This window comes from Clinocottus analis, unplaced genomic scaffold, assembly GCF_023055335.1.
Source record: "Clinocottus analis isolate CAN_PGR_092001 unplaced genomic scaffold, fCliAna1.0.p SCAF_14, whole genome shotgun sequence".
NCBI classification, from domain to species: Eukaryota; Metazoa; Chordata; class Actinopteri; order Perciformes; family Cottidae; genus Clinocottus; species Clinocottus analis.
In genome coordinates, this window is record NW_027175865.1 from 17982125 (window position 1) to 17995505 (window position 13381).

At 46.5% G+C, this 13381-nt stretch overlaps 1 protein-coding gene across 1 annotated transcript; it reads left to right on the forward strand.

Annotated features, from left to right (window-relative positions):
- Positions 1 to 491: 491 nt before the first annotated feature.
- On the forward strand, positions 492 to 11277 carry LOC137784773 (zinc finger protein 865-like). The gene is made up of 2 exons (XM_068575679.1): positions 492 to 1186; positions 5140 to 11277. The coding sequence occupies exon 2, from the start codon at positions 5689 to 5691 to the stop codon at positions 9862 to 9864; it is 4176 nt and encodes a 1391-aa protein (XP_068431780.1). The 5' UTR covers positions 492 to 1186; positions 5140 to 5688; the 3' UTR covers positions 9865 to 11277.
- Positions 11278 to 13381: the final 2104 nt, after the last annotated feature.

A 13381-nucleotide genomic window follows, 5' to 3' on the forward strand; every position in this document is an offset into this window, starting at 1 on the left:
CAAATAGAAGGGCATGCAGAAGCAGCCAAAAATAATTATCTCTGTTGCTTTTGTCATTATTAAATGCCAGATGTACCACATCAAAATAAAAAAAAGCGACAAGCAGAAAAACTGTACTAATGATAACTTTAATTTAATGCAAAGTAGGCAGTAGGCAAACACACACACATACACACGCGCGCACACACACACACACACACACACACACACACACACACACACACACACGCACACACACACACACACACACACACACACACACACACACACACATGTCTTGTAATGTTATGCAGCATGCGCCGTGATGATATCCCTTAATTGACTCATTAACATTTCACACACTTGGTGAGAAAACACACACACGTACACACTTACACGCGTATGCGTACAAACACACACGCACACACACACACACACACACACGCAAACACACACACGCTCCAGCGTCAGAATGCAATGTGATGTATTTTTGAATGGAATGAAAACACACACGCTCACACGCACTCGCATACAGCGTACACACGGTTTATTTATTCATGAGCGTCATGCTGGATTGAATCCATATTTTTTTTGCAAACGGAAGGTGCAAAAAGAGGTGGTGTGTGTTTTTTTTCTTGTTTTTTTTCTTTCGGCGGTGTAGTGGTCGCGGCCGGACAGACCGACCTGTCTCCGGCTGTACACCCCCGGACAGACCGACCTGTTCTTTGGCTCTACCCCGGAACCATTATGCGGACAGGAAACTACCATTTTAACGCGAGCAGCATCGGAGGAGGCGTTGGGGGGGGGGACACCTAAATCTGACACGGGGCGGAAAACAGCCAAGCGAGGAGAAAAGAGGGAAAAACACGACGGAAACAAAACAAAAGGGCGCTGGTGGTCGTGTTTTTTTTCTCTCTTTTTTTTAAAATACTCTCCCTCTTCCTCTCGGTGAAGCGAAGCGGAGCAAGCGAGACCAGTGGCGACAGACAACCGGACCGGACCGGACCGGCGGAACTAGTTTTCTGTGAACGAGTGAAGAGCAGCCGATGGAGAAACGGGCCTTCCGCAGCGTTTTTCCACGGGTGAAGAACAAGGCCCCGAACCCGACGGGCAGCAGGGACCCCGCTCTCTGGGCGCACTACTCCCCGCTTTCCTTCCCGTGTTTATGAGCTTTTTGTACACACACCCAGCCGTCGTATGCTACAAGGTAAAAAAAAACCGCACCAACAACAACAAACAAACAATTAAACAAAACATAAACAAAAAGCCCAGCAGAGTTAAGCTAATTCGCTAGCTGCCGAGCTAGTTAGCTCAGCTCCCGTTACGCCATGCAAACCGGAATACCTTATTTATATCAGTTTATTAACACCCGTAAATGTTAATGTTATTAGTGCATTTAAACTTCCTCTTTTGTGTGTCGGTGTCCGGTAAACAGGGCAAAAAATAACGCCGTTTTGCGACTGTTAGTGTAACATTTTTCGTCATTTGGTCGGCCGTTAAGTTAGCTCGGATGCTAAGTAACAACCGCCTATGAACAGAGTGGTGACGGTAGTTTGTATCCGGCGAACCGTCTCGTTTGTCGGCATGTCTAGTTCGGTCTGTCGGCCTAAAGTCACCGGTTGTCCACCCCCCACCCATTTCTCCCCGCGGACAGCTGCGGGTCTGCGGGGGGCTTCAGACCTGTGGATCAGCCTGAAAGATGATGATGTTGAAGATGGGAAACATGCACTCAGTCGACTAAACTGATCTTGTGTGTAAAAGTTATTCTCAAAGATTGTTATTGGCCATTTTTCCTTTGACACTATTTCTTAAAAGTTTTTTAAACGGGGTGTTCAGCTATTGTCACTAATGCATCACTCGTGTACTGATCCAAGTACTTATACGTAATTTAAGGTACTTGTTGAATACAACATGTATAGCTATGTGGAAAGTAAACGGGTTTAAAATCTAACATTTGTATTATTGTTGCACTATAATCCCCTTCGAGCTCCTATGCAGTATACCATAATTTTTACATGATATTAGATTTCTGGGATTAAAGAATGGAATAATAACTGCAGGAGCATCACTTGTGTACTGATCCAGGTACTTATACATAATTCAAGTACTTGTTAAATACGTATGGCACTGCAATCAAGAAAATAGGTTGGAGATCTATATAATTATTATTTTTGCACTATAATCCCCTTTGAGCTCCTCTGCAGTATGTCATACTCAATTGCACATGACTGCTTGACAGCTCTTGAATGGTTTACTTTATTATTTCTTTCTGTATTTAGATTTCTTGGACATGAAAATTAGGTAATAACCTGAGAAACCTGCACTGTGCACACTGAATCTGAGATTTCACAAATTGTGCTTTTTTTCTTCTGATACATTTTATTCACTTTATAAGATAGTGAATGTATCATTGCTTTGTTGAGAAAGCATAAAATCTGAGTTTTAAAATCTCAATACCTGCGTTTTGGGTATCGGCCGATACCAGGTGTAGATCGGATACTAATATTTAATAATAATCTGGAAGTGACTGATCTGTTGTGTCAGGCTTGACTTGAGCTGTGCTTTTCTGAGTTTCCAGAACAAAATCTAGCCATTAAAGGATGAGCTAATTATTTGTTGTTCATTATAATTTATTAATATGTGTCAACCTTTTTAAAGCCGCAACAAATTGGTTAAAAACCCTAAAATTACAGCATATGAACAAATAATTGAAATAAGTACATTGGCTCATAAAGCTAATGGAAATATAATTTGAGGCTCTTCGTTTCTACTCACCATCAAACATTCATTTATTTGTTTTTATTAGTTGTTTTTGATGAGTCCTCCAGGGAGAAAGAGTTAGTTTTGGTCCTGTAACGGGACACTTATGAGACCGGTGTGACAGCCACTGCCTTGTGCTGCTTTCTGAGGAATTGATTGAATTTGTTGGTTTGTTGGACCATGTTTTATTTTCTTTTTACAGGCCTTAAGTTTTAATGCCATTAATTTCAGGCTGTCCCAGTATTGGACAACTTGTAACTGAGCAACATTTAGATTAATTTGCTTTTGCACCAAGTAGCGAGGTTGAGTTTGTTTTGTGGTCAGAGTTTAGAGAGTGTGATTTGTATCAATAGTTTTATCAATCAGAATGGTTCTATGAGTGGATATTTTTTGCAGAAGCGTCTTCTCTCTTGATATCGTTAGTTTGTTTTGGCCACGTTTGTTCATCAGCTTCCTAACACCTATCCACTGTTGTCGTTATTCAGAACATTTCACACATACGAGCAGGGGAATTTTTTTTTATTGCCTTTTGAATATAAATGTTCTTTAGATACAGGATCGCCGTAAGTTACAAGCTTAAGACTGGACGTAGACACACACACAAACACAAGGATGTTTGGCGTCTCTGGTTTCTGTATCGGGGGAGAGTCATTCTGTGTGAACGCCAGAGGAAGGTCAGGAAAGGGAGCAGAGTTTTAACCTAAAGGAGAGAAAAAAAGATTTGTCACTGAGACCAGTGTCAAAAACACAAGTCTGGAATTGTTGATATTTTAAGTCGGGAAGAAAGCAAGATATAAAACAATATAAAGCTGAAAAAATAGAGTTGATTGCTCAAAAAGTAGCGTTTTTGAGCATTTCGTCTGAGCTGGGCTGGAGATTGGTGCTTTGTCCCAGGCCTCAAAGACGTTATGTGACCTCACACTCGTATGAATTTTGTATGGACTACATTTGAAGAAGTTATTGGATTGTGTTTTTGTTTTTTTCTAAATAAAATATCAGTGGTCGGCCACAAAACGTTTTTAGGGTTCCCGGTTTAAAGAATGGACTGAAGGTGTCTTTTTAGTAATGCAGATTTCACTCTCAAGTCAAGTCTGTCTTGTTGCATTGTTATTACATTTTTTTTATCTAGTTTTGGTGAAAAAAAATGCTGTTGTAGAAACTCATCTGGTGTATTATTAGCAGAATATTACTTTTATTTCTGACTGACTGTAAAAAAAATAACAAGATTTAACAGGACCTGATTAGGAATCAGTTGTTTACGCTCTAACAGCGATCATCTGCATGATGCTTGGTTCATCGTTACTAGTAATAATAACGGACATAATCTGTGTTCATTAAAAATGTAAATCTCTAAATATCCCATTACTTCTTCGACTGAAGGGATTCACTGAGTTTGAATGTTGGTTCTCCGCAGCCTGTCTTTGCTCTCGCACACAAAGACACTGTCCACCAGACATATCTGGCATTTAGGTGTGTGTGTGTGTGTGTTTGAGGCGACGGGCAGCCATGTTATCCAGCAGGAGCTGGACAGGAGTCGTGTGGCATTTTGAGCCACCACTCTCATTACATTTCCCTCTTACTGGTGTCTCTGGAGTGTGAAGAGACAACCAGTCAAACTGGACCCACCAGCTGCTTTAATTAACAGAAAACTACTAAACTAATGATAAAACAACATTCTGATTATTGCAACAGAAATAGCTTCCATAATTGGAAAACCACTAGATAGATGGTGCTTCTTCACGTTTTCATTTTGTCTCTAATATTTCAGTTTCTTGAGTAACTTGACACAAATGTAATTTGTAAAGCTTTATTCTCGCTTGCAAACGGATACACCATATAGCATGTATTTGTATTTTGTGTATTTATTTGGAGCTCAAGAAAACACTTTGTGTAACAGTGGAGTTATATGTTGACCGCTGCTGTTGGTTTGTTAGGTTTCAGCTCAAGAACAACATTTTTTGGAAATTTGTGGAACAAAGAAGCGCTTTTCAAGATTTCAATACAAAAATAATTGTGCCCTTCGTTCAGGCCTCTGCGTCGGTGGTTGATATGAAGAGGGAACGCAATTTCCCCTCGGCTCGAGTCGGTCATTGTCAACGCGCCGAAAGGTTCAACTTACCACCTTTTTTTTTTATAAAACCTTCCAATTTTGCAATATGCAGCAATACATCACCCACAACTACATGCCCGTGGGAGCACCATTCCAAGTTGTAGTTTCTGGCAAACCCCTTAACTCTTAAATATTAAAGTACAGCAGCTCAAAAGTGCAAAACTATGTTCATCCGAGTTGTTTATTCGGTTCCCTTTTAAGCCAAATGTTTTGTTTATCTGCTCTGTATGAAGTCGCTGACTCATTAATTGACATTATTGTTTCCCTTTCTTTCTTGCTTCGTTCTTCAGGGTGTCCGAAAAACTCCATGAGGGGACGGCCGGGCAGAGAAGCGGTGGTTCTTTCTCCACGGGAATAACGGGACACACTCCACTTCCAGGGACTGCTGACCTAAAAAAACAAAACGACGATCATGGAACACTTTCAAGAAACACTACAGACTCTTGTTTTATTTTTTTAGTATGATTTAGTTTGACCTATTTATGAATTTTTTTATATATATGTATATCTAGATATATATATAGATATATAAATATATATCTATATATATATCTAGATATATATATAGATATATATATATAACATCCCACGGAAGCACTTGAAGGCTTCACTCTTGAACAGAGGGAGAGAGAGAGGGAAAAGTTTGACACTTTTATGTGAGGAAAATCAAAGCATCGGCTTTTGTTGGATTATAGCAAATTTGTTGGACACTCGAGGGTCCGGACTACCTCTGAAAAATCCTCCCTCGTCGGTTGGACGAGGGGTCCCTGCTGGTTCCAGCGATACCCAGCCTCAGTGCACGTGGCAGTCGTGGCTCAGTGCCAAAGCTCTATTGGAAGATGTTCCAGTTTAGCAAGTACCCCATGGACATCCTGGAGATGCTGAGCGGACACCAGGCCCACCAGTTCAAGGGCCTCGGGTTGGAGCGGCAGCTGAGCCACCAGCAGCAGGTCCAGCTGCAGCACCAGCAGCAGCTCCAGCAGCAGCACCAGCCCTCTGCCGACGGCTCCGGGAGCCTCCTGTCTGGCCTCGGCCTCGGCGCCCTCCAGAGCTCCCGGAGCAACGCCTTCGCCGACTCGTCGTCACTGTTTGCCAAAATGAGCGCCCCTCCCACATCCATCTCGCACCAGAGCCAGTCGTCGTCTTCGTCGCACAGCTCCAGGAAGTCCAGCAAGATGAGCGGCAGTAGCAGCAGTGGCTCGGGTTACCCCCAGTTCCTGCGGCCCTTCCACCCGGCCGAGGCCGCGCTGGCTCAGGAGCAGCTCCACTCGGGAATGGGGCGATTTGACTTTGGCGGGAGCAGTGGCGGAAGCGCTGGGGTCATCGGCGGCGTCGTCACGACCGCGCCCCCGCCTCCGCCACTGCATCCGGGGCTCTCCGTCCCCCAGCCCACCCCCGGTCCCGCCTCTTCTTCGGCCTCTCCTTCCACCTCTTCGGCCTCCAACAACCCCTCCGGCAGCACTGCGGTCCCTTTAGTCGGCCAGTCGGACCCCCGCAGCCTCCACCAGCAGTTCAGCTGCATGCTCGCAGCCAACCAGTACTTCCTGTCCGGCGTCCCCACCAACAGCAGCCTCGAGCAGTTCCTTGTTCAGCAAGGCACTCACAACCACTTGGGCCTGGGCCTGGGCCAAGGGCCCGAGTCAAACTCGGCCCTGGCGCCTCCCCCGGCACTCCACTCCTCGCACAGCCACAGCCACGCGGTTCCACCGCCTCAGCAGCAACAGCAGCAGCTGACCCCCCATGCCTTATCTCATCCACACAGCCACGCTCACCACCCACACCCGCTCCACCCGGCCCCCCAGCCGCCCCCGCTGGGCGGCTTCGATTTCCAAGGCATTCCGGTCCTTTCCTCAAACCAGATCGCCTCGCTGATGCAGCAGGAGGCTGGCCTCCCCCTCCCGCTGCCGTTGCACTTGTCCCTCTCTAAAGACGATGCAAAGACAGGCGACAGCTCGTCGTCGTCCGCTTCGAGCGGAGGGAGCCGGAGAAAGAAGGCGATGGCGGGCTACCTGCCGCAGAGGAAGTCAGAAAGTAGCAGCCACAGCAGCGGCGGCAACTGCCTCAACAGCAGCTCGAGCGGGCACAGCCAGAGCTCCTCGTCAGGCCTAGTGGGAGGAGGAGCCGCGGGCGTCGGGATGAGTGGCATCGGAAGTGAGCCGCCGCATCCCTCCCTCCTGTCGTCGGCCTCACAGCAGTCCTCCACGGTCGTCTCCTCTTCGTCTGCGCCTCCCTCTTCCAACTCCACCTCTGTGCTCGTGGCCAACGGCAACCAACAGTTGTCCAAATCCCAAGACAGTAACAGTTCGTCCGGCCAGCCCGAGCCAGAGGCCCTTTACCACTGCGGCGAGTGCGGTAAAACCTTCACCCACCTCTCCAGCCTCCGCCGGCATCTCCGCAGCCACGGATTGACGCCAGAAAGCCAAAGCAGGAAGTCGGACTGTAACTCCCCCAGCCCGGAGAGGGTGTTCTGCTGTGGCGAGTGCGGGAAGAAATTTAAAAAGAGGGGTCACCTCATCCAACACAGCGTCACCCACTCGGAAAACCGGCCTTTCGCCTGCACTATCTGCCAGAAGTCCTTCAACCGGCGAGAGTCGCTCACGCGACACGAAAAGATTCACGACGAGAAGCCCTTCCGCTGCCCGGCTTGCGGGCGCTGCTTCCGCGAGAGCACCTCCCTCCTCAACCACGCCGCGTCGGGCGCCTGCGGCAAACCGCCGCGGAGTTCCAAGAACCGGGCCAACAGCGGCGGGAGCGGCGGCGGTGGCGTGCCCAACCCGAGCGGTGGCGGCAAAATGGGAAGCGGCGGGGACAGAGTGGGGCACCCAAACGATGGGGCGGCAATGACTAACGACAAGTACGCAACGGATTATTCCCGGAATCGCTATCAGAATTCGTCGGCCTACAACAGCGGGGTCGACGACTACCGGCGATCGCAATCCGCGTCCCTGTACTCCCCCGAGAGTACGCTGGCCGGTGAAATGAGCAGCCAGACTCTGCGTAAGGCCCCTTTAGCTCCGACTCTTCATCCCCACCCACAGAGCCAGCAGCAAGCGCACCACCACCACCATCACCACCCTCCGCCGCAGCAGCATCCACACCCACACCTCCCCCTCTCCTCCCTACTGGACGATTCGGAGGACGAGGTCACCAGCAGTGCGATGTCGGCCATCGCCGCCGCAGCCGCCGCCTCTTGTGATATAAACACGGAGGGCCGGGAAGGAGAGAGGCGCGATATCATCGGAGGCCTGCTGGGGGGGTTGGGGTTTGGTAACATGGGTGGACCGTCGTCCACGTCGGGCCTCAACGGGTCCACCATGCCTCTGACTCACCCGAGCCAGCTCCATGCAAAGCCCCGGAGGCCGAGGAAGCCCCGGGAGAAGAGGGACCCGAGGGACCCGAGCAACCTCGTCAGGAGGAGGCGGAGCCCCGCGCCCCCAGGCGACGGCACCGATAGGCCGTACAGCTGCCAGATCTGCTGCAAGCGCTTCAGGCGGGCGGAGACCCTGCGGCGTCACAACCGCGTCCACACGGGGGAGAAGCCTCACGCCTGCGACGTGTGCGGCAAGATGTTCCGCGAGCCTTTCCACCTCACCAAGCACCTGACCGTGCACTCGGGTCAGAAGAACTACAAGTGCAATCTGTGTGGGAAGATGTTTGCCTACGCGCAGAGCTTAGTGAGGCACGGCAAGCTGCACAGGAAAGGTGAGATTGACAGCCAGGGCCGGCGGATTAAAGGTGCAGCTGCTGCGGCTGCCGCGGCCGCCATCACCCAGGTGGCCACCGGAGGGAACGCCGACTACTTCTCGCCCTGCGCCCAAGGGGAAAAGTCGCCGACGTCCGGCACCCCGTCTCAGAGGCTTTACACCTGCACCGTGTGCTGGAAGTCGTTCCGTCACTACTTCCACCTGACGGCGCATCAGCAGACGGTGCACGGTGGCGGCGTCGGCCTGGAGAAGTCCTTTCGCTGCGAGGTGTGCGGTAAAGCCTTCGCCTACTCTAATAGCCTGGTGCGCCACAAGCTGTCCCAGCACGGCATCGACCGCAGCGGCCAGCGCGTCAACCAGACCCAACCGCCCGGATACTCCCCGCTCTTCTACGATTCTGGATCAGGCTCCAACTACGCTGGGTCGTCTCACATGCAGCCAGGGAATCCCGTGCAGCAGCAGCAGCAGCAGCAACAACAACAACAACAACAACAACAACAACAGCCGCAGCAGCAACTACAGCAACAGCAACAGCCACATCAGCAGCTGCAGCACCCTTTTCAGTACCGCTCAAAAAACTACCAAAAGCGGCATGGACAAACAAAAAAGCAAAGGAAAAAAAAAAAGCGCCTGCTGATACACAGCATCATGCGAGACGGAAAGCTGGTGGGTGTCCCCCTGAGTAAGGACACCCGCAAGAAGCTGCTGCTCCTGAGGAGGAGGCGGGGCCGGCTGCAGGCCCAGCTCAAGAAGAAGAAGATCCTGGCTCAGCTGCGGGTGAAGGGCGGCCTAATGCGGGTGAAGTCGTGGACCGGCGGTGCCGTCGGGGTCACCGGGCTCACCTCCATGGAGATCCCCATCAAGCGCTTCCCCTGCCCCATCTGCCCGAGCGCCACCTACGCCAAGCAGGGCGCGCTGCTCGTCCACCGCGCCGTCCGGCACCCGCCGAGGACCGCGGGCCGACACGCCCGCCTGCGCTGCCAGGTGTGCGGCCGGCGGTCCGGCTCGCTGCACAAGGCCCTGAAGCACCGGGGCCGACACCTCAAACAAGCGGCGTTCCGATGCCGTCGGTGCCGCCACCGCTTCTGGAACGCCGGCTTGCTCGCCCGCCACAAGTTCTGCTGCCGGGGGGCGTCGTCGGCCACGGGCCACTGGGCGCTGGCGAGGCCGAAGACGCCGCCGCCGTCGTCACGCGACCAGTCCGAAAGTGACAATTCGCCTGTCGGCGTCGTCGTCGTTCCGCTAACGGCCGCCACGGTTCCGGCGCAGCCGGCGGAGAGATCAACAGTTCTGACTGAGTACAGCCAGTAAAGACGACGACATAGAAAGACAAAAAAAACAACAAAAAAAACAGTTTTCTAGACTAGATTGTTTTTGATGTTTTATTTTTTTTAAATAATCCAAGAAGCGAGCAAGTTTTTAAAAGAACAAGACAGGACAACGGGCGAGGGTTTAGCGTCGCACCCCCACGCCGCCGCCACCGGATAAATCTGTGTACAATCCTTTACTGCAGCATAGCTGGTTTTTAATAAGTGGACTTCAAAAAAAGGCCCCAAAAATCAGAACCACTCCCTCCACCCGCTCTCCTTGGTAAGAGTGGAGGAAACTTTGTTTTAGTAGCACCTGTTTGAAGAAAAAAAAATGCATTAATCCAGTTTCCTTTCCATCCCCTTCCATGATTTTATTTAAAATGTTCCCCAGCTAGCGTGTGGATTGGAAGGCGACTGTAGAAGTGAGGTACCTTTTTAGTACCTGTGTGTATTTTTTCAAACTGTTTCCCACATTATTCACATGTTAAACCGTATCGTCCGTGTCTCTTGCGCTGTATGTGTCACATTTGTTACCCCGAGTAGAGTCTCTCTCTTTATATATATATATATATATATATATATATATATATATATATATATATATATATATATATATATATATATATATATATATATATATATGCGCCGAGATGACATCTGCCCTCAAGATAAATTAATCTTTTTAAGAGAAGTAGAAATCCTCATTGAAAAACAAAAAGGGTCTAATCCGTCACAAAGGGGACTTAAAAAGGAAGAAGAAAACAAACAAAAAAAGGAGGATGGAGGAGGAAACAGAAAAAAGTGTTGACCATGTTTTTAATGTACACTACTTTTTGTCATTTTTTTAAACGAGGCTGCGGACGGAGAAGGAAAAAAACCGCGACTCAAAACTGTTAAATGTGTTCAGGATTTTGAAAAAGGATGACAGAAATAACCGGAGTGTACTGTACAATTCGTATTATATTTTATTATATATTGATTATTTGCTGTTTTTTACTCCCAAGTATCGTTTTCCTTTTATCATCGTTGGTATCGTGTGGGCGGGAGGGTCTTTGTGAAGCAGCGGGATGAGTTTATGTATCGATGTGATATTTCCCCCCCTCCCTGTGACCTTTGACCTGCTCCTTCATCATTGCCACAATTATGCCCACTTTATTTTGTAACAGAAGCGTGTACACATAGTTTATTACTTAGGTCCTGTCCAGACGTGTTTTTACTCTTTCTTTTCTTTCCTTTTTTTGTTTTTCTGTAAAACTAAAACATGTAATATTATTACTAAATTACTATCCTTTTCTTTGCCTAAAAGTGAGTTGTTGAAAACCCTCAAATCAAATAAAAAAAAGAAAAATCTGAACTGGTTGAGTTGGTTTAAGTTCATGTTAAAAGCTGTTTTTCTAGTAGGGATGAATACTAGAAAGTATTTTAGACTTTTTGTATTAATTTGGGGTGCAGACACTACGTTTTTATTTTTAGGAGAATTTTCCAAGAAAAAACTAATCACAAAATGATTTCCTTGAGTAAAAAAAAGAAGCTAAACTTAAAGTTATCCGAAACTTTAATTGTAATTGGCTTTCTATTGACAGATTAAAATGCTTTATTATTATTATTATAACATTAAAATCATTAATTAATAATAATAAAAAGTTACACCCACTTGTAAAATTGTAAATTAAAGAAAAATATTTTGAGAATATTGTGCTAGTAGCACCTAACCCAAGCTGCTGCTCCTCACCATTTACGTTTTATTATTTACGTTTATTACATTTTATTGTTTTATTGTTCTATTACCAGGCAGATGTGCTTGTATTTGTTTAGGTTTTGTGACCATTATGATGTCATTTAGTGGGATTTAATTCAGTACTTTAAAAAAGAAAGAAAATAAATTGTTTCAGAAACATTGACATATTAGTAATAGTTAAAGATTTTTAATTCGATCAAACTTAATTTTAGTTTGTAGAGTTGTAAACCATGACATTGATCTGAATGTATACACAACTTCAAAGGTAAATAGTAATTTAGGTTACATAAATAATTTTACTATACCGAACATTTCATTAATCAATTTAATAAAATTAAATTTCCTTTCATAGTTTAGATACAATTATGAATATAAATCAGCAGAATTAAAACATTTTAAAGTGTAAAGTTAAGAATATATCTCGATTTAGATAAATTCCTTTTGTGCAACCACTTATATAAATAAAATAAACATAACATTTCAGTGAAGATGTTTGGGTGAGTGTCACTGTTTTCTTAAAAACAAGTTATCTGCAAAACAACTATTGATGACATTAAATTACTTTGTCAAAAAAATCTCCCAATTTTCAGTTTTAACATTTGATTATGTTGAATAACTTTCAACTCCTTTTTAATAAAGATTTATATATTTTCTTCAGTTGTTAAGGTTATGTTTTTATATCCGATCTGAACGCTGAAACTCTCACACAGCAGCTTGTTTCCCGATAATGAATTCTTTGTGTGTACTTGTATCCATATTCCCCTCCTGCAGGACCGGAGGGGTTTCCCTCCCTGACGCGTCGGCTCCATCCTGACAGGAGCTCAGGTGTTGTGCACCTGGACGCGCTCAGGTGAGCCGCGTTTCGCCTCCTCGAGCATCCAGCTGGGGCCTCGTCACAGCTGTGGAAGCATTGCTCGCATCCTTTATTAAAGTAGGAAGATGCTCCACTCCGAGTAGAAGTACTGCATTTAAAACCTTTTACTTACAGATGCACTTAAAGTACTTAATGTGCAGTGAAATGATTCCCTTAAGTGACGTTTCAGACTTTAATATTCTGCATTAATGTGTTGAGTTTAATCTACAGCAATGCATCGTGTTCTAACTGAATATTGTGCGTTCAAAAAGTCAACTTGTATGCATCTTCCAGCTGACCCCGGAGGCTGGAGTAGAATTATTAACACAGAAAAGTGAAGCACAAGTATCTCGGAAAAACACTGAAGAAGTACTTAGTTACAACCAGTACATGAACATTGTGGAAGGCGAGCGCAGTGTGATTTTTGAAGGTTTGTTTCTCCCACGTTCAGCACTTTTATACTGCTAAGTGAAGAACTAATAAATGATTATATATAGTTTATTATAAGGGGCTGTCAAAATATTGTCATAGAAGCTGGAAGATTTGTAGAATGTACATTTTATTTGATTGCATCACTCTCACTAAACAATGCTGTAGAAGTACTTGGTCGTGTTGCACTGCTGCTGATCAAGTGTACTGTCCCTGTGAGAGCTATGCATTCATTGTTATTTTTGTCATATTTTTTTGGGCGCATTACTGCCAAACGGCCACTAGATGGCGCCGTTTAAACACTTAAAATGACGGCTGGGGGAAATAATCTGAATTGGAAATGGCTCATGAAACTCGGATCACACAGTGGAGTCAAGCTGTTGTTCCTCACTTTCACTAATGCATGCCAACAAACACACACACACACACACACACACACACACACACACACACACGGGGAGAATTGTGGACTCTTACTACTAGCACATTCCTGTCACG

Bases quoted from the DNA above. Each gene is read 5' to 3' on its own strand.
- LOC137784773 (XM_068575679.1), top strand. From the start codon at position 5,689: ATGTTCCAGTTTAGCAAGTACCCCATGGACATCCTGGAGATGCTGAGC.